Genomic DNA, 25,321 nt, shown 5'->3' with positions numbered 1-25,321 from the left:
ACGGGGAAAGCGAATTTCCTGGAACCTATCAATATCGATACCGGCAAGACTCTCTCTATGCCACGGTATTAGAGTTGGGACAAAGACGCCCTTGTGTAGCTAGGTTAATTCCCGTAGGTAGTGTAGGAAACGTGTCGTCGACATTCACATAACCGGCAGTTGCACTTTATCTCCCGCGAGCTCGAAGGTAATCCTGGTTTGGGTAATGACAAATATTAGGAACGACTCAAAATGTTGTCCGGCAACTAGTTCTTACTCACATAACACAAGCTTGGGCAAGGTCAAGGTATTTGTAAACTCCCATGATAATTATTTGCTGGGATATATCGATACTGATAGGTTGATTTGGGTTCTACTGAATGGGACACCGGGAGAGCTACCGAGTAGGTGATCGTGCAAACATAGAACATCGGTTTACTTCATGAACTATCACTCGCCCGCGACCACTACTATGATTACCACTATCCCTTCCATTTATCTAGAGACATGAAAATTATCGGGTGAGGTGATTCAGAAGTATGGAATCCCAATCCTGGGGGGACATTAGAATGATAGAGCTAACTACCATGAAAGGTACTACGAACGGCCCTACAACACCAAAAGGAGTTCCCAATATTCCGTACCTCTCTTCTGTTAAAACGTAAGGGATTACATGTACTTACAAAGCTGAGAAAAATAGTCCGACTCAAAACAAAATGATTTAACTTGATCCAAAAGTCCATAAAGCCAGCAAGCTTGAGCTTAGCGCTATGTAAACTACTATGTATTTCGGAAGTGCTGGGGGCGTCCGGTCCGGGGGTGGTCGGTGGTTATCAAGTGAGTTTGGTTTAACACTCATATTTACGCACTCAAATCGCTTCTGCTATAAAACGTGATTGGATTTAAAGTTATTTGCGGTCGGTGGTCGGACGGGCGCGGTGCTACTACGCCGGGTTATAATTAAAACATTGTTGCCACCGTATAGAGCAGGAAAGTAGCGGAAACTCTAACTTGGGAATCAATCCATTACTAATATTTACTCTTATCCGATGAGGCTCTTTTTGAACTTTACCTCGAGCGTTCGGAAACGTACACAAATAGGCAATGTGGCCTTTCAGACCTCGCAGACCTGTTACCCTCCTTCTTTTTCACAACTATCAAAACCCCTTTCTCGCCCGTTCAGTCTTCCTTCCCTTCTTCTTTTCTCTCCTTGGGGGCGGCGGTGTCGAGGCCCCCACGGAAAGCTTTCTTTCCTTCCTTTCTTTACATGGTAAGTTTCAATTGCTTCTTCTTCTATACGTTTCTGATCTTGTGTTTTGTACTCTAGGATTTACATTCTATATCCCCCTCCCTTTTTATCCTTTTATCGACCTTTTTTTCATTTTGGTGTCCGCTCTTGATACGTAATATCCCCATTCCTTTATATGCTTCTCTCTACTCTTTCTAATTCATCTCGTGTCTGTTGTATCTTAGGCCATAACGTATTTCCAATTCCCTCTCACATATACACATCCTTTAAACGTAAGCCTTTCTTCCCTTCTTGTGTTTCTTCTATATATTCTGACCCCTCTCTTCTGTACTGTATTCTAGGAATAGGTTGATACGATATCCCTCATTTTCTGTTCAATATTCCTGCCGTCTCGGTTACCTAGGGTTCGGTATTCTATGTGTAAGATTTCCTTCCTTGCCGTTATTGCACCTATCATTTCTCATCCCTCTCTCATATCATAGAGACTTGATCCTTCGTGATGATACACATTTATGTCATGTTGATTGCCTTTCTCTCCTATTTTCTCTTATTTATCGGGAACACCCTTTTTCCCACTGGGTTTTTTAATGAGGTTCCCGTTCTTCGTCATGTAATGACATTTTGTTATTATTTCATTTTACCTCCTTTCCTTACACAACATCTTTAACATCTTTCTATTTCCCCCCTCATACCATTATCATATCTTATGGATCACCATCTTTGTTGGATTGGGTTCCTGAAATGTACTCTTATGGCTTGTCGGTTCGCTCTTTTCCCACTGGGTTTTTGTCGAGGTTCCGGAATTCTGTCTATAGAATACAAGTCATTTACAGTAATCAAGTCTTTCAATGCGTGATGCCTCGAGTGAGTCAACTTACATGTACATATGTAGTATGTTGTAGCAGAGACCATCGCGGCTCCGGACCATCCCCATCGAGATAAAGTATTACCAAGCTAGCGTAAAGAGTGAGATCCTGAGCCCAGATACAGACAATAACGCCAAAGCAATCATCATGAACGTGGGTTGGATGGTCCAGTGGGATAGAGTCCAACACTATAGGCGGTGCGAGCGTTCAACACCTCCGGAATTCGTAGAAAAAGACGTAGCAACCAAAGCAGTGTTGCGAACGTTTTTATTTTTTGTTATCTACAACAAATGCTTTGAATGATGCTTCTCCTACTGATATCGCTGGGGTCTCTTGTTCCTTTTCTTCTACAGTTCACCCCCCCTTTTTGTCCGAGACGAAGCTCTCCAATATACACACAAACCGAACCGGCTTGTACACACCGACGACAGATAGCTCCGAGGTACGTTCTCGGAAACATTTTGTTCTGGCTTATTCACGAAGCGCGCCTATCCACAAAGTTTCCTGAATGAACTGGATTACCCAGGAGGTTTCCAGTGTGAACTGGTTTCTTCCTGCATGAGCCGTTTTCTAAAACCTCGAGTCCAGACAGGAAGCATAAGGTAACGCCAGCTCTCCCAGGAGGTATTTCCAAGTTGGGATGTACTCAGAGCGCCGATTAAAATCATTGGTTCTGAAAAGGTTGATCATCTGTAGGACTATGCACCCGAACTCTCAATTGCGAAACAAATTATATCCTCATTACCTAAGGTACAGAAAACAAAAGAACAAACCCGTAAGAAGTCTCTAAGTTGTTTCTCATATATCTTATTTAACATTCGTATCAACCTCTCGTGGGTGATGATTGTACAAGCGTGCTGGAATTGTTTTAGCAGGTAGGGTCAAGCAAGCCAAGCCTTCCTGGGTGAGCGGTTTTAACTCAGAGTTCCTGACTGGACCGGAGGTTTTCGAAACCGGCTCATGGAGGAGGAAACCAGTTTATTCAGGAGACCTCCCGGATAATCCAGTTCATTCAGGAAACTTCCTGGATAGGCAAGCTTCGCGGGTGAGCCAATTGCTAAGCCGGGTCTGTGTCATGTGCCTTGGTAAAGCTGCTTTGTTTCTGTTGTTATCCTTCACACGCCCCTGCTGTTGGGGTTGGGGAGTAGAACGGACGCGGGTTGTTCCGGGGGTGGGAGGTTCCTGAGGATTAGTGAGAAGCACGAGATGAGTCGTCTCGAGAGAGCTTTCAGTCGGAACAGCGTTTTCAACTGTTGTAACCGGTTCTTATTTCTGACAAAACTGGACTGAACTTAACTGAACTGAATTCATATAAAATAAGAACCGGTTTAAACTGCAGAGCCCTTTTCATGCCTTGGAAATGGCCCAGCAGCAACTTTACACCAAAGGTGTTCAACGTAGGTGCCACCGAGGGTAGGGTGTTCGTTATTTATATAGGGAGTTCTATCTACATGGAATACCGGTTTAGTTCAAGCCCCAAATCGAAACGACCAAAGAGTAAGAAGAGGAAACTGGACTGGGCTGTTTTGTTAAACGTTTGTGGAAAACATATTTGGACTGATAAACCGAAGAACCGCCGGAAACACTCGCTTTGACGAAATAAAACGAGGCCTGTGGGATGACAAGACGGACGAGAGAAGACTGGGTCTGGATATCTGGAGACCTTTCTGACTTTTTTCCCGACCTGAATATACTCTCTAGCCCCAGTGCCGAAAAGATGAAGTCCGGATTTCTGTTGGCATTTATTAGCATGATTTGATATCTTCCCAGTCACAAGGTTGCATGAATAAAGGTCTCGAGACTTTGACGAGACTAGACCATTGTCTTGAGACTTTCAAGACTCGGTAGAAAGAATAAATAACTAGAGGAGAGTTTCCCAAGTCTTGTCTCGTCTTTTCCCGCGCCCACCACTGCTCGCCCAGGAAGAGAGAGTGAATACCGTTGCGACAAGTCCTTGCGCCAGTCATATTGTTATCATCGATAACTCGCTGTCGGAGTAGGCCTTGGTCCATTACCGGTAGACGATCACAAAAACCGATGATGAGATTAAAAATGTGGATGTTGTCCAGAGACGTTGCTTTCGTTTGTTTTGGGCCGGCTTCATCCTCTTTCGTGTTCTCGCTGATGATGTTGAGTCAGAGCCTCAAGCCTACATCTCCTGGATGCCTCTTTATCAGAATGACCACTGTTCCACTCCAATTGCCGGCCTGTGGCCAGAAGAAAAATGAAAGAAAAGAGAGTAGGGAAGGAGGTAATAGGAGTATACTCACCTTCCAACTTTCATTCTAGAACTAATGAACTCTGTCTGACAAGACCTTCATCGCTGGTTTTAACATCCATCCCTTCATCTACACAAAAAACTTCTGATTTACTTTCCACACACTCCCCAGGCCTCTCATCCTCCTCCACTCCCGGGATCACAACAGTGACGAGGTGAGTATCGTGACGGTCGCGTGCTCTCGCTGTTAAAAGCAAGCCGCTGTCATAATACTATCCTCATCAGTATTTGACGCTTCGGGGATGATGGGGGATGGTGGTTGTGGATGGAAAGTTGAGTTGGTGTTGGCTCGATGGTGGGGTTGATGGTTCGGAGGTGGGGTATGTGTTGTGGTTGGGCGCGTCTTGCCCATGTTGTGGGCATGCAAAAAAAAGAAGAATAGAAAAAGAAGAAAAAATAGAAAAATAGAAAAAGGAAGGAAAAAACAAGGAAAGGAAGAAAAGAGAAGAAATGTTAGATGCAGCGAGCAGCGAGATGGATGTTTTGGTTTTGCAGATCCATCTGATCTTCCTCCATGAATTGATGTCACCAGACTGGATTTAAATCCCATTTCACTGCATCTATTCTAAGTACAAGGAACTCATCGTATTAGCTGTCGGTAGCGACATGTGGTATCAGCAAACGATGTACGACGTAGCGGACTATGGGTACGGGGAGGATTTGCCAATTCTGGGTTTGTTCTGCTCACATTCTACCTCTTTTCTCTTCCTTTCATCTCAGAGCCTTGACCGGAGCCTAAAAGTAACGCTTCTTATCTCTCTCAGTATAGTCGTCTTACCGCTGCTTTGTGCTGGACACTGGGGGTAAGAAAAGAGCCGCCTGAGCTGCGAAGCAAGCAGTGGAATAATCTATGAATACATTGCTCCTCTGGGGCTAGGAATTTAAGATTGGCGTGAGCATGCCCAACTTCATCTGCTTGGGCTGCTATCATGAACAACAGCCTCGGAGATGTCTTCTATCTCATTCATCAATATACTCCCCCTGTACAAAAGCTCGTCTAGACCCCGAAAGGAACTGTAGCAAGGACAGATTCTTGACAAAACTCACCTCCAACATTCCGTCATCCAACCATAAACAAATCCTACCACTCCCTCCACCCACCTCCGCAGTCCCGGCATTAATGAGGTTAGTCTCTCGGCTATCGCGCGCTCTTGATAGCAAGAGGCCACAAAAGCAAAGAACTATCCTCGTCAATACCTGACGCGTTGGAAGATGTTCGTGGTTGATCGTGTTTTGGTGGGGTTTCGTTTGGTGGGGTTGGGTTAGGTTGGTGGGGTTCGTTGGTGGGGTTCGTTGGTGGGGTGGGTTTGTGTGGGGGTTGTGGTGTTGGGTCTTGGCGCGAGTGATGACGCGTGTCGCCGGTGGTGGGTGAAAAGGCAAAAAAAAAAAAAAAACGAAAAAGACGGGTGTCGCGGAATGCAGAGTTTTCTTAATTTGCCGTCAGCCCACTCAGGTAGCTTTGGGTGGAGATCGGCGGGTGAGAGCTAAGAACTGGGGGATTTGTACTGCTAATGTAGAAATAATAATAATAATCATAAGCCAAGAGAGCGCCAGAGTTGATCGAGACTATACATATATGTATGTACATACATGTATACTACATGTAGCCAACCATCCTTGGCGCACAAATATCATTTTTAGCCACCAACACACATGGGCGAGTGGTCTAATGGTTAACCCTCGCCAAAGAACACCGCGAGGTTTAGCCCTGCTTTCGATCACAGAAGGCCAGGGTTCGACCCAGGGGTGGGAGTAGTGCCAGTTCGTCCCGGAACCGCACAGTACTTTTTGTTCTTTTTTTGTGCATGAAAGAAGAGATACTATAACCACCCAAAACGTACCGCTTGGTGTCTTTTTTTATTTTGATAATAGTGCGCAATACCCCCCAGTATAAAGCCGCAGTGGCATTTTGGGTGAGCCCGTTGCCACGCAGAGGTCAGGGTTAGGTTCCGCTCTTGGCCAATCAGAGGGCGAGTAGGTTCGCAGAATTAAGGGCAGTACATATTAGTCTTTAGCCATGTAAAAAGGGGGAACAAAAGGTAGCATTGATGGTCCAGCCATATCTACTACCCCCACCCCTGGATTGAACCCTGGACCTTCTGTAACCGAAGGCAAGGCACAACCTCACGGTGTCCGTCCGGGGGCGAGTTAACCGTTAAGCCACTCGCCCATGTGTGTTTCTCGTCTCCAGTCCTATTTGAATGCCAAGAACAGTCGGAGGCGCCTAACCGATTTGGGCGCCCGAGCCAAAGACGCCCATCTCAATAGAACGCATCGAGGGAATTCGGCGGGGGTGGATATTCTCCGTCCTACAGAACACCTCTTTTGAAGTGCGACCGATGGTGATAATTCTCCTTCGGAGAGACGTCTGCTCGGGGCGTGAGAGTATATGGTCTCACAACTACGAATACTTGTCTATCGTGGGATTTTTTATGACGGCATTGAAGAACCTTATTGTTGAAACAGTGAGGTTGATGTAGCAGCTGAGGTAGAGGCGCGCCCCAGTGGTGGAGGACATCCAGAAAAAATAAAAGTTCGAGGCGATATCACCCCATACTTATATTTTGTCTCTTTCTCGTACTAGTGCAATACGTCTCTAGATCGTTCAACGGTGACAAACGCTTTCGTTGAGCGTACCCCCCCCCCCCCCCGCCGCTGACTTAGCCGGAGGTCCTCCTAGTAAGCGGGGGCTGTTGGGGGGGGTAGGTGATTACAGGTAAGAGAGATGTGATAGACAGCAGTCTTCCCACTCGGATCATTCATCGGCGGTGTTCATGTGGGTTTTTCGGAAAGGTGTGGTGTAGCTGTTATCACAAATAGTATGGTTGCAGTGGTAAAACGAGTGACCATCCATGTCTCGTAACATCGCTCACACCTCCTCCGTCTTTTCGTCCTAATGTCCACTATGACACGATTCATACGAACACCCCCATCGAGTAATCGATCGAACACACTGCGTTTCTCCGTCCTGGCTGGCCGTTGTCCTGATCCCGATCGGCACCAAAACTGGGTGTGCTCGTGGTCAATACCTCCGAGAACTCAGCCCCCGATGAAGGAAGATCGTAGATTGCCCACGAAGGAGAGGTAATTTATCGGTCTTTCAACCGCTGCCTCTACTCACGCTTTTTCATGCAGGATCGGACCTTCTACGAGCGCTTTGAGCGGCGCCGACCTGATCAATCTAGGCACACCGTTAACCACCGATCTTTCCTACTCCCATTCACTCGGTGGTGCATTATACTCTGCTGTATTTGAACTGGGCCAAAAAGAGGATCTGAGCGGTCGGCATCCGTAATCGAGATTCCGATCAGATATAGGCCACAAGTCCAGGCCAAGTGGTTTTGGATTATTGTTCCTTCGTCATTTCAGCTTTCTTCTGTCAGTCTGTTCTTATGTTCAAATTCCTGCTGATTTCAGTCGCCATCTCCTCCGTTCGTCCCACCTTCCATCAGGCTCACCACGTTGGCCGCAATGCAAGCTTGCCCCCGTCACATCCCACCACCCCTATCTGAAGAGAGAAGATCAAAGCACAATTATCTCCGAGAACGTAGAAGAAAGCTGATTTGCTCTCACCATCAAAGCGAGCGTTGGTTGCCGGTATTCAGTACTAAACACCTCCGCCAGCTAGGCTTATGCAACAGCAGCTTCCGGGCTTGTCTTGTGGGAATGAGCTCGCGTCTTGCGGGGACAGAAAAGAATATCGTCAATATAATAGTGGCAGAATGATGTCTTCAATGGTATCCACTAAATGTACTCCCACCTAGCCATCTAGCGCCACAGATAATCACGTACTGGTAGCGGACCGGGCTCATGTCCGCCTGGTCTCACCTCCGTACACATATCTTCTTGCGGGAAGAATATGAGGTAGAAAAAATGAGTGAAAAGAGTTCTCGCCTCCACTGCGAGAGAAGAAAAGGCTGGGTCGCTCTTCTCTTTTAACGCGTTGTTCGGGTGCAGGCATGGAAATGATTTCTTCACCAGACGTTCCAAAAATACGAAGACGAAGACCTCCTGGATAAGACCAGGCACAGCATGACATCAACAGATGGCGAAAAATCATGTCACAAATGAAAGTTCGATTCGGTGGCCATAGATATGAGCACCCACGGTAATAACGCGGACCACAGGGAACTGGAGACTCAAGGTTCGAAGAGGAAAGCAGTTGTTTCTGGGCAGACTATTCAAGAATGAGATTCAGCTGTCCCTTCGATCGAGTTAATGCTATACAAGAGCTATTTCCTAGTTCTACTACCAGATCTCCGGAGGTATAGTAAATCTTCATATATTCAGGTTGCTGAAGGGGGGGGGGGGGGTGGCATGGCCGGTGTTATTACCAACCGCACCCCTAATTCGTCTAATACTAGCTCTATAGGGCGCTCAAAAGCTGAGCATAGGACAGAAATTCTTTCTTTTCTAAACATGATATAGACCTAAACTCTTACAGACTGGTCTATCACCCGATACACTCCAGCAAGGTGGAGGTAAGCGGCGGGAGTGACGACAAGAGTTGTAGGCACCGCCGATTGAATCCTCCGCCTCTGCCTCCGCAGCTGCGGGGGATTGTATCGCAGCTTGATGCGTCAGAGAACTGTTGGTGGAGGGTATTGAGCTTTGAACGCGTTATGACGGATAGTTTAAGGCGAATCAAAGAATCAAAAGGGGGTAAGCTGGTTAATGCACACTCCGAGAGCGATGAAAGCTAATTAAGCACAATAGGGCATATAAACTCGCATAGGGGAACTATTAACTTTAAAACTGTTATACCCACTGAACCAAAATAGTGGGGGGTGGGGTTCTTCTACTGGCGATCTCTGCTATGACCTACTCAGCTTACCCCCGAATTATAACGAAAGATGTTAAAAAGGGGACGGGCCAAGGGGAAGAAATAAGTATCAATAGTCACCTATATACGTGTTCCCTTCGTCTCCGAGGTTCCATGTGTTATTCGGTGTCCTAGGTGCATGCTCAGTTGGAGCGGGAACACATAGAAAAGAAGTCAAGCTAGAAAAGATCCTCTTGTATAACTTTCAAATCACTAATAGTGTTTGCTTGAGTAGTGTGTGCCGGAAGACAAGGGTCATGATTTTTTGTTGGAGTTACGGAAGAGACTGCTAAAAATGTAGTTATTCTAGGTCCTTTGCGGGAGAATATTTCCACTTATATAACCTCCGGGATTGTGACAATATAGGAAATCTAGGACAATTATGGGATAGACCCATATGGGTACGAAGAGAAGCGGTGCTTTTGACGTCGGAGGAGATGATATCGGTGCTATAAATGTCCGGAGGCGCATAGATTTTAAGAGGAGGAGATATTGAGATCACCAAAGTTGACAGTACGGAAATGGCCTAGAAACTAGGACTCGGGATGTGTCTGCCAGAGGGACATGATCAACAGACTTTAAAGCACGGCGGCGGTTTGATCTAGATATTAAAGACCTACGAGAGCGTTGTATGCTTGGGGAAATTATAGCAATTAAGTTCAAAGGAAATTGTTGTCCTATCAAATTGAGAAGTTTATGTAGGGTGGTAGTGGCGGGTCCCGGGTAAGACTATCTAGTAGGTGATGGAGGTGGGGTCTATAGGTAGAAGCTGTTGAAGACGGAGATAAAGACAGTACGGGAAGTATGAAGAAACAAGGTAATGGATTAGCGGGAATGTTTCCACGAGAGTGTACGTATTTATTTAGATTAAGAAGGAAGTAGATAAGAGGATGTGACGAAAGAGGATCTGAACGCAAGCGCGGGAGTAGTTTTCCTGCGGCAGCTTACATACGAAGAGTTGAAGTACGTGTTAATGGAATGATAAGTATGTGCCTTCTGGCATGATAGGCACTACCGAGACGTGGACTAAGCAGCTGTGGTTTGGAAGAGAGACATAATATATCTTCCAAGGCGCTGTGCAGTTATACGGCTTGCTGCTGAATGGATATACAGGGTGACTATCGGCGATATGTGCGAGTGGTTACCTCCATCAATGTATATAGGTGATTCGGAAGTAGGGGAAACGATTTGTAGGGAGGTGGCATGAAAACGAACGACGTGTATTTATATATACTCAGGCAAACTACCCGGTAGATGGAGCATTCTGGTCTTTCAATTGGCCTCGTATCCGTTTATTGGCAGGAGAGGTGCAGGTGCCGGAAGTGGTAAGTTGCAGATTGATCATTGATAGGGTCGGGATTGGGAGGCAACGCAACTCCGGAATTGCCACACCACATCATTTTCTTTCTCTTCTTGTGTATTTATTGTTTTTGTTTCTCTTTCAACGCGGCGTGTTTTTTTTTTGGTATTTCATAAAACCTATTTCAACTGTTCAAAGAGTCATTTTCCACGTAGATTAATATTGTGTGTGTGCATGCAGCATAGCTCCCGAAATAGGTAACAAAGTAGTAACGTATCAATAGCGAATAATCATAGACCATTTACTACCCAAAGGTAAATACCCGTAAGCATAGAAACAAACAATCTGTACCTATAAGCGTCAGTACAAATACGAAAACATACATGAGTAGATCTAGCTAGAGAACGCAAAAAGACGTCTCATATAGAGCCCTCTTACTATATAAAGCTCGATCACCTCCGCTCATTCGTCCCCAATTTCATCATCACAACCATCACAATCATTCTTATAATCACATATATATATCTGAATCCGCTACAGACACTCTTCTTCATGTTTGCTTACGCAATGCACCACTGTCCAACGTGACTCAAGCTCTCTATCGATAAATCGTAAACTCTGCACTTTATCAATTCCGGTATTCGTCCAAAATCGTCCGGCCAAGCAACTAGAAGGAGGTTGGCGTATCTTCCTACAGAATGTGAGTATACCACTAGGCTTAATATGTTTATTGATGATATCTTTGTAATTTCTTTACCTCGTAGCTTCGTATACTAACCCAGACGTCTCCAGATGAACAGGAGAAAAATACGTGACTCAAGTTAACAACGTATACGACGATATCCGAGAGCTGTGGCTTCTGTTACCAATGAGTGCATACACTTGTGAAATATTAACCTGGACGCTCGGTCAATATATATACAGTCCCGCCCAGTTTGGCTCGACCAGACCTATGGTACAATTTCTTTGGTGCGTAGGGGTAAATGATCCGTGCGTGGAGGATGATTAATGCAAGAAACGTCCAAAATCGACCTGGATTCCGACTTTGTGTTTATTTACCTGACTATGCCGATTTGTTCTACAGTTATCCGATATATTCCAGAGATATCCTCCAGTAAATTTGATTAGCCCCTGAGGGTGATAATTCATCTATTCAGTTTTTAGGACTATCCAAAAAGGGATAGAACAAGCGGGGGTAGCAAAAATAGAGATGCTCACCGCTGGGGAATGATGCCTATCAGATGGCAGGTCAAAAAAAGATAGCTATCTGCTATAAAGGATGATCAGCAGCAGTGAGAGGTAACTGCTCTGATGGCTGACCTTTCTAGGTCAAGAAAGATCAATGCAGTAAAGAAAATGATAGTATAGGTGATAAGACTCCGAGTAACAAGTCAAGATGGTCTAGGTTCGAACCTCCAGAACTTTACTTTCTTAATAATTGTTCCAGCATCTCATGATACCTTATGAATTTATGGAGGTAGATTACCACCTATTCAGGGCAATTCTTTCTCAAGTCATCACGATGAAAGGGGTAAACAGGGTGCTCCACAGGGATATATTATCCCCTCGAAGGTCTCCGGCCATTACAGGTAAATTATCATTCGAAAATTGTTCCCTAGGGCAGACATAAAGAGAGCCAAAGAAGAAGAAGGAAGCTGCTGTTATATGTGCAAGAAGTCACAATAATCATTACCTCTGACGAGAAAATGGAAACACATATATGGAAAAAGAGGAAACCGGAGATAATCCGAAACTGGAGGCGCCAAAGAAAGTAAAGACCGAATAAAAAGACTAAGATATTTAACCCCGTAAAACCATTGAGGAGAAAAAGGAATACAACCATCTCCCCAAAACAGCGCTACCGTTTATTAGTCAAGTAATATCGTCACCGCAAGCACAATTCCGTCCCTTGCATCGAAACCGTTCCTAGATACTCAGAAGATATATCATGGGGTTTGTCCAAGCCATCCGAGTCAGTATCATGAATCGTCGAGTACTTCAGATAGAACCGCGTGAGCAACAAAAGAGCTTTTCAAACCTGCTTCGGGAGTTGAAGTAATCGATACCTGTTCCGACAACTATCCGGTAGGCCTATCATTGGCACCCCCGTACACCAACCGATGACAGAGAAAGGTGCTGACTAAATCATTGACAGGGCGATAGGTTCAAACAAAATTCTGCCGCCGGTTAGCATCAACAAAGAACGGAAACTATGGACATGCAGAAGCAGGAGTGATAAATACCTATCCATAATGTTGTGCCGGGTTTAAATATTCCGAGAGTGAAGTGAATTAGGTCCGATATTCGGCTGCCCTCATTCGACTGCTGTGGGGATGTAGGGCAAAAAAAGTCGATGGATATTTTTTTCTCATCTTCGGCTTCGTTGACAGTATCCAAGACATGAAGAATTGCATCACCCTCGATGAGGATATTATCTCTGGATGCATTTGGCGATTGACCCGGGGGTCGGAGATCTTCAACTGCGATAGAAATATTATCAGTCTTCAAGGTTCTGTGATGAAAGAATTGAACATGAACCCCTGTCCTTATATATACGAGTCTGGAGCCTCTGTAACTCCTCTAGGGAAATTTAGGATAGTGACCACCGCCCGCTTTATCCATCCAAATCATGCATCCGGGTATCCATGAGCAGGTAATTCTTCGGCTTTGCTGGGAGTACGGCTTTCGGGATTACCCCAAACGAGAACATAATTTCTTCATCGATCTTTACACCTCAGAGTTCCTCTCACTAAACCCGATCTTATATACCTCTCCCTCGGCACATGGTACTAGTGGGGTGGAATTTGGTTTCCGACACTAAACTTCGAATAAACAGATTCCAAGCCAAATCTCCCGGCGAAATATGTCCTATATAACCACGAGCATCAGATATACTAGAAATAATCAACGTAGAATAGAATCAAATGAAAATGGGCCCAGCGAATTGTTCCAACCAGGTTCTAAGGTACGATTAATTATTTCTGTGAACCTCCGAGCCCAGCATATTACTGCACCGATATGCCCATGCCCTGGATTCATATGGTGCTTCAGCAATCCGACATCGATATCTACGGGAAATGCGAAAAGAGAGCTTCGAGTACCTGATACGGGGTAAGCTCTCGAAATCAGATATTACTCTGCGGATATCAACCATCGGATTTTCATGAGGGATCACTCGGTTTCTGAAAGCGGTGAATCTGCGGAACGTACCAAAATCTCAGGTGTCTTCAACCATGAACACAGATATCTCTCTTCATGACTGTTCTCGCTGTCATGGTGTGAGTTTCCACATATTCGGGGGTCTGATGCAGGATATATAGACTGCGCTCGTAGTTTATACGTTCAATCAAATCACCGTAGAACTGCTAGCTAGAACAGGGTTTCCGACTATAAACGCTGACTCATCAGTCGGTACGTAGCCATAAAGATTTTCCTACTTACTATAACGAATTTTCCGTTATTTTTCTTTAGAATATTTTCTTTGTTCTTTCTTGAGTTTATTTATTTCACTAGTGAAAGTCATCGTCTCTCTTTATTTCACTTTATTTCAGTTTCCGGAACTCTCTTTAATGATCTACGGAGAAGAAGCCACAGAGTGTAGTAAGTAGTTTCCTTTGTTTTTCGGTACTATAAATAAATCGCCATGTCATATAGAAAAATATATCATGGACTTTCTCTCGAACGAACACCTTTTCTGAACACAGAAGACCCTAAATTTGCAGGAACTACTAACATTAGCATCAATGGGCGCGATTGACGAGCAGTAGCCGTTGTCGTATAGGAGACCTGGTGGAGCTAGTGCAAGGACTAGGGGACAGCGGCGGATCTCGGCCTGGGGGCGTGCCGGGGTACAGGCGGTCACGGGTCCGAGGGCTCCGAGGCCACGGGCAGTCAGGGCTTTGGTCGCTTCTGCTGGAACAGGGCGTCCGATGAATAAAGATGACTTATCAGATGTAGTTCAGTATCCGCATCACGTTTTACGGAAAGCCACTTTCCCTTTAATAACAAAAGGTTTCTTTCATCATGTGTTTATTTACTTTGTGGCTTTCTTTATTTCACTTGTAATCGGAATATTTCATCTATTTTCATGTTCTCTGATTCACTTATATAACCATAATCTATTAAGGAGTACAAGCATGGTATCGTTTAGTTGAGACATGAATTTAATCCTACTTTAGAACGCAATTAGAGAACTACATAGATATATTGCAACTGAAGCCCCGCCCTTTGTCACGGGTGGCAATGTCTCATCCGTAAAATGCGTGATAGGCTTGCCGTCACGGTACCGAGTGATAATCCATGACTATGAATATATGAACCACCAAGTACACTTTCAAGAACTAAAAGAGATAGATCTGTGGTGGACTTGTGAGCATACTTGGTAGTTCAGATACTGTTCACAGTGTGCGGCATGACCGATAACTTTGATTGTCAACATTGCGGTATGTGAAGTCATAGGATATCACTCGCTCTGTTGTAGACTCCATGGCCATCTATCGGATAATCGGAAGTCGGTATGAGATGGTATAAACCGCTAAGATACTTGTAACATATTTAGAGTCTATGGAGACTATTACAAACCTTGGATGCTTAGAGGAGGGCTTGGAGAGGTCGTTAACGGATTGGAAGACGGGGGTGTACGTGGGAAACGGAGCTCAAGAATAGGTATAAACCAGAGTACTATATTGTTAATTTAGATTGTACACAGATTCTAAAGTTCAGTAAAGAAAGATTGATGAAAATACCGAAGAATCGACATTAACGCTAACCCTGCCGAAACTAACTTACTTCAGTTTAAGTCAGGATCCCAAGTGCATGGTTTCATAATAAAGAGGTACTGTCGGAATAGATCTAGAACTATGCTTAATTTCTGCACTGAGTCAACCCTCCGTGTTATCATACTACTGACTCTCAATTCCACCTTCTCCACGAGAAAATCCGAATTGTAGTCGTTGACGAATCATAGGGCAGCCACCAGGACGAGGAGATATGGATAGGAAAGGCAGGCATAGTTCCCTCGAAAAAGCATTATATGGAATAACCTATTCTCTTATAATTCGCATATCGGCTGGATAGTTCAGAACCTTGAACCACTTGTACTTCGTCCAAAGGTTTTATCGTTCCAAATTATTCTGGAACGGTTTTCCGAAGAAGTTTCCTGCGGTAGTTTCTTTTGGAACATGCCTTTGCTTCATTTACTTCTCGGTATCTGTCTATGAGCGCCCAAATGCTCTTGTCTCGAATATTTAACTGGAAACTGAGCATAAAATGGTTCTTATATCAATGAGAAATCAGAGGCCAGTTCCTGTGCTCAGAAATTGCGGGGTGTCTTTGAAATATTTTAGGTAATCGCCGTCGTTAGAAAGTTTAAAATGTGGTAACAATGCCCTTCCCTCGGCACACAGTGCCTATATGCCTTGAGCCTTACGCAAGGACCATAAACGTTCTGGACTTGGAACATACATGTACTTCCGGAATCAACCCAATGTCTTTTAAACCCCCCGGCGATGTAAAGAAAGCTAGCGAAACCATAGCCTATCCTGGGTAAAACAGGTTTGGAGATATAAAATGGTACTCTCCAGCGGTGGAGCTGAACTGGTATTATTTGTCACTTGGGATAGGGAAGAATCGTAGATCCTGATGAAACGCCCTCGTAATTAGTATGGAGGATTTTATCAGAATTATAAGAGGGTAGGGTCGAAAATGTTGGGGAACAAATCGTATAGTAAACGTAACCTCCCAAGGTTAACGGATTGGGCGTAGTACGTTGTTACAAAACTGTGTCATATTGGGACTGAATCGAGATCTGTCACCAGTCTTGGAGAACAACAAATATACCAGATTTCTCGTTTATATTTCTTCGAACATTGATCGGGCACTCCGCTAAAATATCTAGCTGGGGTCAGCCACGGAAGCCTTTACACTCTCTGTATCCGGTCATTGTCTGTGAAGCTACATTGATCTCAGCATTCGAGCTGTAGCCTGTATGATATTAGCAATTCATCTTTCTCCTGCGAAGAGGGATTTGAGATCGCTTGGTGGGTATATCTATCAGACTTCTCTTATATTTTTTTCCCTGTTCGCTAGAGGCGAGTCTAAGCGATATGGTGATAAGAGCGGTAAAAGGCTGTGCCATGGTCAGTGCCCTAGTGAACCATCAAGATTTAAAAAGGAAGAAAGCTTACTTTGTATGACTTATAAGAGGAGTCAAACGTATAAGGAACGGATCGCATATTGAATTTAATCCAGACTTACGGCTAGGTATCCCTGCTCATGCAATCTTTCGTCTATACATCTCTTGGGTTAGTACGCGTTCCGACCTTCGGGCTTGGCTGAGATTTAGAGGTCCAAACAACACTGACGGGAGTACTTAGTTCGTATCTAACGTTGTCCTTGCCTCCTCTCCCTCTCTCCCTGGACCACACTGATCACCTATCCTCACAAACCTTTATTTCTGTCATCATCTAGAAAAGGTTTCATTATCGGTGACTCTTTATCTTATCAGTCATGTCGTCCTCCCCTGTGGAATATTTTCCTTCCTCTCCACCGCAGTACACGGAGACACCATCACCCCCGATTTCCCATGTCAGAGCTGAAATCTTTGCCAGATTGGTCGAAATCAAAATGTTATTTTACCAGATGAACCGCCCGTCCTTCCCGCGGGATGACAGTCATGACGATTGCAAGAAATCTCTTGTTAAAAGAGCAAGAATTAAAATGACTCTTGTAAAGATCCTTGAGGACTTTCCTCTCTTAATGAAGGATTTCCGTAGGAGAGCAAAGTTTATCATCGAAGTCGGCATCTACATGACCGAGGACGATGTAGATGAGGTTGATCGAGCGATGATCGAGAAGATGAGCATCGCGTTCGACACAATCTTCGCCGATGTCACTATTTCTGATGCTAAGCAAATGGTTGCTATTGTTGCGGGAGGGCCTAGGTTTCAGAAATATGTAAGAACCTAACGAGAGTTATTTCCTAAGGCATGCAGGCTAATTGTACATTTCAGAGAGCGCTGGTAATTGCAGACAACGTTGAGAGCATTCAGGAACAAATCAAAAAAGCGGTATGTATCACAAGAATCTTGAAAGAGCCTCAAATATGCAAGGCTTAAAGGGGCTAACATTTTTGCTTTCGATAGGGTTTTGTCCTCGAAGGTGTTTGTGTTAGTGGGCAAGAGTTCTCTATAAACATTTCAAGAAAGGTACTATCTCAGTTCTTGTTCTTACATGAATTTTCTTCTTTCTTCCTTTTCTTTCTTTACTCAGTAGCTAATTTTTGTATAAGTCCAATTTAAAAAGCAAGGCCAAAGGCAAATCTGCTATAACAGCTAATCACTCCAAGGAGAAACTGTCTATCACGCGTAGCCACGGACCAAAGGTTGTAGGACAACACGTCAGCAGCTTTTCACCTCGGCAGGTAGATAGGTCGAGTGTGAAGGCAATGGATGCTGAAGTACCTCCGTCGGAGAGGCAAAGTGAGGGAGCCATTCAAGGTTCTTCTTCACATGCACGTAAAAACAGACGTCAGAGCGGATCGGCACATGACTTTCAACAACAGGTTATTGATTATGAGGCTACAAAGGTTCGTAGCAGCGCGGAAGAAACACCGAGCAGCGACAGAACAATCGAGGACGATTGGGAGGAGAATGACCGTTTGATGCGTTCACAGGGAGCCGGTTCAACTATCGACAAGGAAGATAAGGAAGCTGATAGAGTTTATCCTGTCGGCGCACAAGGTACTAACTTACAGAGTGGCTCTGTCACTAGAGATCTCTCACCTCTTGTTGCAGAGTATCATGAAGACGTGAATGAGGAGCAGACGGATAATTCGGCGCAGGCTGAATTTCAAGCCAACGATGAGACCGAGTCAATTGAATGGCCTTCCTCACCACCTTCAGCTTTATTCTTTCCCATCGAGACCCCACAGAAGATTAGTAGTTCTACTGAAAGCACACTCGTCGGTTCAAAATCCTCCGGGTTTGAATCCTCGCCACCTAAATTAACTCTCTCTGCTATTGATAAAGGAAAAGCCGCGAATAGAGGATCCTCCTACGAGGTCCAGAATGGTTTATTTGCCAATGGGCATAAAAGTGGGCCTTCACCATCACGTGATGGGGAGAAGGCTACACGTCCTGATAAAGGAAAAGTGGATTTCAAAAATATCACCCCAAATGCCAATGTGGAAGGGGCTAGCAAGCATGGTTCAGGCTTTCTTCTTGCAGCGAATACGCTCAAAGGGTTGCCTTCTATATCGGTGACAAAATCAGTTGTTATGTTTGTGGAACCCCAATTTGAAGAGAGCCCCATTTTACCGGACCTCATCCCACTTTTGGACAGTAACAACAACAACGACTTCTCTTTATCTGCACTTGTCAACCACAACACGCCCGACTTGGGATCTTCCAAAATTGTGAAAACAGCCGCTACAGATAATAAAGAAAAGGAACTTATGAGGGAGGGAGAACCGGCTAGGAAGGGAAAGAAAGTCATGAAAGGTTTGTGATGCCAGGCATATTTTAAGCTAAATAGTCACAGCGCGACTAACCATGAATTTGTGAAATTAGGAGCGCTAGGTGTTGAGGCATCCACAGTGACCGATCAAGAATCGCAGTTGAATGCTTGGTTATCATCCTCCCCAGATGTATCGAAGGCTTCCAAACTTATCATTCTGGAAACCTTGGCGCAACTGGCTGCTGAGGAAAGAAAGATCACCTCTGCTACCAATCCTCAACCCGAAAATCAACACGCGATTGCCCCCAATGTTGCAGCCGATGTTCCTAAGCTTACAACGGTACCTGTCACCTCAACGGCAGCTGCGAATATCGTAGCCACCCTGCCGAAACGGCAGCTGTTTAGAACCAAAAAGACCAGCTTGGAAAAGAATGACGCAGCTGACTCTCACCCTATTGTTAAGCATAATGGAGACCAAAGTGTTCGTCCGTCAGGAGTAGGTGCCTCGTCAAATATGCCAGCAAAAGGACCCAGGAAACGGACTCGAGAGATGAGTGAAGAAGACGATTCCACCCAACAACTTCCTCATGACCTTTCTGTCACTGCTCCCCTTGACGCTGGTAAATGTCTAGTTGCGAACAACGGCTCTCCAGTAACTGGTGAAAGGCGTTTCAAGAAGCCGCGCTACAACGCCTGCACACAGAAGAAGAGGGTCGATACCATCGACTATTACACGCTGAGCCGTCCATTCAAACGAAGTAGATTTGGCCGCCGTGGCACTCGCTTTCGCCCCTCCTCCCGCGACGGTAAAGAAAACCCCTTCCTGACAACTGGCACTCCCGACATCGTTGAGCGCCGCCGTCTCTTCTTTTCAAAACGTGCAGCGGACGATGGCTACGATTCCGATACGCGTGAAATGGCGGAGAGTTTCCCGGCGCAGTATGCAGAGCCTGGCCGCATCTATGATAGCAGTCCCGAGATAATGCGGTCCAGCCTACCGAAGAATGTTCCTCCAACTTTGATTGCGAACAACGCAGTGACTTTTGTTAGCGAGGAGGCGAAAGATCGTGCCATGAGGTCCTGGGTCATGTCCGACGAAGAAGAGGGCTCGCAGAGATCGGGAATTCCTAGTGCTCCACGTAAGGCAGTTCTCCCGCGCATCCCGCTGAAACGCAAATCCAGGAATTAGGTAACGTCAAGTGGTACTTGGCTATGTCACTACCCACTAGTGGGTGGAGTGAATAAAAAGAAGAAAGATATCATTTTACGTTAAACAATGATTTTCATTTCGTTATTAGTACTGGCAAGAGTCTGTCTCCCCAGACCTAGGGTGTGGGGTGTACAGCAGGAAAGTAAGGGGGAAGATAGAAAATTACGTTAAGATGGGTTTTCATTTCGGTGTTGGTACTGGGTCCTGTTATGGTATGTCATTTAATACTTTACTTTTCTTTCTAGTACTAACACTTCTTTTATAGGCATGGTGGAAGAAATTTGTGGTTGGCTGTCCTCGGGTCGGGATTCTTTGCAAATGTTTTTATATCATTGTTCAATGTGTTCCCTTTATTACGTTGCATCAATGGCTATGGTGGCACGAATCCAATGATGGAGGTCTTGTGCAGTTCCAGTCATATCATCACATGTCTTAGCAGCTTTAAATAAATTCCACACTTTGCTGTATCTGAGACCCTGGGCGTTTGAATAAATAAACATGCCATTTGCCACCTAATATCAGTGAGTTTATATGGCAATATCAGTTATCCGTTTCTAGCATCGTTGTGATGATTACCTAGTGGATAGCATAATTGAGTGTTACTATGTTCCACGGGATGGATTAATGAAAGTTTTCCTTAAAGGTCCTGTACAGGAAGCTCACGCCCATAATCATATATGAGTCAATGTTGACAAAGGTCTGAATATAGAGAAAATGGTAAAGCGGGTGAGAGACAGTGAGCCAAGCGTTAGGGAGAAGTCCAGTTGTCAGATATGATAGAACTTGAAAGGAATTAATGTATACTTGAAGGTTACATAAGTAAACGGTTCCCATGCTCTTTTATTAGCTAGGTGGATAAGATACATGAAGCCTTTTTTTTTTGCGGTGAGCTGAGCGACGCAAATGTCAATGATCGGTGAAACGTCTTGGCGCGAGTGAGAGTGTGCGAGTCAAGAGCTTCAAGGCACGGGGCTTAAGAAGACATTTTGAATTTTTGTTCATCTTTTCGCTGCTGTTGTGTTTGTTGATGGTGAATTTCGGTTTTTATTTAGATCTAGGGTGCGGGAAACGTGACGCGGCACCTCTTTACACCACAGCAAAACTTGAGCTGGTAAATAATAGGAGTTGCCCGCTCTTAGTTCAGAATGGTAAATATATGACTTGAGAACAGTATTCAAGCTTAGCTTTTCTTGGCGTGATATTTTGTGAATGTTTAATGATAGCCATGTGCTTCCGGGACTCATCTGCATCTACATCCTTGTTACGTCGGAGGTGCCGGCTGTCCGTGAGCAACGAGCACGCGATTACAGTGGAGACGGGAGATCTAGAATTACATTGCAATAACTTTAAGAACGAATATATGAAGCGCCGTCTATGTAGACGTAGATAAATTAAATTTATTGCTGAGTTCATGGATGAGAAGGGCCACGACCGCGAGGAAAGAGAGGACAGGTATCATCTGGACAACATGGTTGTTGACCAAAACAAGAGGAAAGGAACACATTGCACAGGGCATAAGAACAAACGATCTTTTGCCCATCTCGCACTCATCACTTCTCTTGTGAAAGCTGAAACGAAGATAATGTTCTCCACTACTCAGCTACCAATAGCACGATCTCCGTCTCTACTTTGAACAACTATGTCCATACCAACAAATTTGAATTCGGGGGAAAATACACTACCACCAGGACTTGAGGTGATGATGCTAATTCTTTTTCGCCGCGAGTCAGTAAGTTGAAAACCAGCCCTGTTAGTCACATAAGCTAACCTGTTCTTAACACAAGATGACCCGCCCTCGAAACCAATATGATCGACCAGAGACATAGAAGCCCCAATTGGGGAGAGAAAAGAAAGAAAATTCCCCTCACCCTTCATTTTGTACTGATACGATTGAGTTCTCCTTTACAGTTAGTTGCAGTCAGTCAAATGCACTCTCGGTAAGAAGATAGACAAATTATAACAGTTAGCACAAACTGAATCGAGCTAGTCTACCCTACTTGACCCAATGAATCTGAGTTACACCTTAGGAATTTGGACATGAGCATGGCAGATGAGAAATATGAAGGTTGCTCACCGCCTAATAGCAAGGCAATTGACATGACGAAAGTCTAGAAACACGACTACTGTAGGTGTGCCGCTGAATACGTCCTCAGGTATACAGCAACCCTGTTGACTCACGGGATCATGCCGCTTGTTGTGCCGCTTGTTGTGCCGCTGTGGTGTTCTTAGATAAGGATAAAAGCATTTCCCTGCTACCCACCGAACAACCTGTCAAGCAACAGGTGCATATCCCGCCTCTTCCTCTTCTCCGCTTCTACTTCCTCTTCTCTTCTCCATCATCAATTCATCACCTCCATCGCCTCACAATGCGACGCCCACCATCTGCATCAGGGTTATATTCATCCCCCCCCTTTCCCGTCAGCATGAGGACCTCTCCTATTGCCAAAGAGATCTTCTCACGTGCACAAGTCATCAAACGGCGCCTCAAGGTCATGTCTGATCCATCTTACGAGCCGGTTGAGATTCCCGACCCACGCTTCTCGTATCGCGACTTTGCCGCATGCTGGCAGGAGCCTCTCGAAACAATACTAGAGATTCCTGTCTTGGAGGATGACGCCACTGGTGCAGGTAGTTTCCCTGAGATGGACAATGTCATTAAGAGAACGCTTGTGAAAGTCTCGCTTCAGCCGCCGGCGACGCAGATGAGGCGGGAGGTGTACTTGGACATGGCGCGCAAGGTCCAGATAATTCTCAGAGATGTTTCTGTTAATGAAGCGTTGGGGGTCGCGGCCGCGCTCAATGCGGGAACCTTTGTTACGGTATGCGAGATCTCCGATGAGGAGCTGCTTTTGTTGTGTTGGCTGCTGACTCTTTGGGCTTTTAGGATAAACGGAGGGGGGAGGACATTTGCAAAAAGATCAGAAATGTCTGCCTTCATAATGTAGGTTGCATACCCCCTCTCTATTAATTCCCACATTTAGATCTAACCATTCTTGTATATTAGGATCTCTTGCTGCGAAATGCCTGTGTAGACGTTGACACACAAGTTTTTGAACTGCGCCTGATTGAAATCAAACCAACTGCGGTTCGCGAGCTCAAGACCCCACCCCGTCAAATCATCCATTGCCACTTCTCCGAAAAGGGCAGTATCTGGGACCAACTTGAACAGGAACAAAAGGCCAACGTTTCCACAACCCCCGAAGCCCAAAAGACCACTCAAGTGGTCTCCCCCGAAGCTCCAAAGTCGAGGATGACGACCGTCAGGGGCCCAAAGTTTTCCGTAGCCGACTATGGATCGCCCTTCTTCGGGACTAAAGCAGAGAAGCGCACCCACTACAACGAACTCATCCCCCTCGACCGTTGGTCAGCCGCAGCAACATACGACTTTAAAAGAAAGTTCTATCCGTCGGGCTTCGGCCGCAGCAGGGCGAAGTTAAATGCTCTTTCGCGCTCACCGGATTCAGATGAGAATCCGTTTTTGGCCACTGGGAGCAAGGCTCTGCAGAAATGTCGTTTGCTTTTCTTTGGGGTGGAGGCCCAGGTTGACGACGAGGGGAAGACCAGCTTTGTAGGTGCTACTGTGAGTATCTTTCTTGTGTTCTAGCTATGGTGTTCGCTCTGAAACAAATTTGGTAACCTTTCTTTATCGTTTCGCAGAGGCCATATAGTACCCGGGTCGATGTTAGAACCGCATCCAGAATCCCACGGCCATTTGGGCACTTTGTCAGAGCACCGTCTGTGGGTTCTGCCTCAGAGGGCGGGCCACCAGCTAGTCAACCAGAGCGTCAACCAGAGCGTCAGCTGGAGCTTCGAGCAGGGCGTCCAACGGCGCATCAACAAGAATCAGCTAATGCGGTGCGTGCTGCACCGGCATTTCAACGACGGTTTCTCCTCTAGAACTGTGTAGGGAGATCGGCGATTCCAGTTAGAAAAAAAGTATCAATAGAGAATTGTAATTTAGAAAGAGTTTCACGTTTTTCGTTAGCCCTGAGTAGTATTTAGGCTTTAATTGGGGGAAATATCGGCGTCTATGCACAGTAGCTGCACAAGACATCAATGTTGGGGACACAGCGGAAAGGAGTGATAAATACATATGATTAGAGGTTTAATAATATACTTTCATGTATCGATTAGAACACAAGGAAGAGGGAGAGCAGTATGGGTTTGTAGGATGGAAATCATATCAGGGAGGGATTAACGGCAAACAAATAGTGAAATATATTTTTTTATCTTCTATCTCACCCTCTACACCTGACTAGGGTTCTCACAGTGGTTGTCTCTACTGCGCTGCCCTTACAAAACAGCTCCGTAGGTTGGCAACGCCTTCGAAGTAAACTTCTTAAACTATCCTGAATGTAAATAGTTAAAGCAAAATAAATGTTCCAAATTCGAAATTGTCGAGCAGTGAGTAGACAATTTTCGATGGCTTCTCCTTGCAACGAATGAATAATAAAAATCTGGCTTTTCATTAGCTTTAATTTCTAAATCTCTGGCGCCGGCTAGGGTTATGATAGTGCCACAGGATGGCATCTGTCATCCTTGCTTTCGAACCAACCCCTTTCAATATTCTCAACTCTGGTGTTCGAAGTAAAAAATGATTGTCGGGAGTGCAACAGTTGAGCATACGACAAATCTACCTCCCAACCTCTTTACAGTGACTCTAGAAAAAATATATTGATAAAAAGAGGTGCACATTAATATATTTATTCAAAATATCTTCTAGCCTTACGATAGTGATTACCCAGACCAAACAGGACCCACCCACCGCCTTCCGCAAAGCGCTTCGAGAGATTTTAGATTATCATACACAAGCTTATCGCTTATTTTCCGGTGATCTTGAGTTGCGGTAATCGTAATATGTACCCATCAAAATGAAGTGTATCATGACACCGAGGTGGCGGGGCTGGGAGTGGTTGTTGTACACGCCCCGCGTACTACCTAGGCCCCAGAACTGCTCTAGTCCATATGCGAAGTTGGTCACTTTGGGAAGATTCGTACATGGCGGGTCGCCATATCGGAATATTCAGCCGTGGCTGGGAGAAAGCCGCCGTTTTAGAAGTTCTCACACGGCTAGGCCGTGTTGTGGACTTCTAATATGGCGCTGGGAAGTAATTTATCTTTTTTAGTCCTTTTCCGGAAGTTCCGATGGATTTATTACTTGGT

General features: G+C 45.1%; 2 protein-coding genes across 2 annotated transcripts; both read left to right on the top strand.

Annotated features, from left to right (window-relative positions):
- Window positions 1-17,001: 17,001 nt before the first annotated feature.
- On the top strand, window positions 17,002-20,137 carry H6S33_011104 (uncharacterized protein; the record flags this gene model as incomplete). Its single annotated transcript, XM_044842496.1, has 5 exons — window positions 17,002-17,448; window positions 17,505-17,561; window positions 17,637-17,699; window positions 17,783-18,992; window positions 19,062-20,137. The coding sequence occupies 5 exons, from the start codon at window positions 17,002-17,004 to the stop codon at window positions 20,135-20,137; spliced, it is 2,853 nt and encodes a 950-aa protein (XP_044697034.1).
- Window positions 20,138-22,581: 2,444 nt separating this feature from the next.
- On the top strand, window positions 22,582-24,055 carry H6S33_011103 (uncharacterized protein; the record flags this gene model as incomplete). Its single annotated transcript, XM_044842495.1, has 4 exons — window positions 22,582-22,977; window positions 23,043-23,099; window positions 23,163-23,738; window positions 23,816-24,055. 4 exons carry the CDS (start codon window positions 22,582-22,584, stop codon window positions 24,053-24,055), a joined length of 1,269 nt encoding a protein of 422 aa, XP_044697033.1.
- Between the last annotated feature and the right edge of the window lie 1,266 nt (window positions 24,056-25,321).

The sequence above is a fragment of the Morchella sextelata genome, assembly GCF_020137385.1.
Source record: "Morchella sextelata strain SCLS chromosome Unknown scls_5, whole genome shotgun sequence".
Classification (NCBI taxonomy): Eukaryota; Fungi; Ascomycota; class Pezizomycetes; order Pezizales; family Morchellaceae; genus Morchella; species Morchella sextelata.
This window is presented reverse-complemented; position numbering and strand designations above follow the sequence as displayed.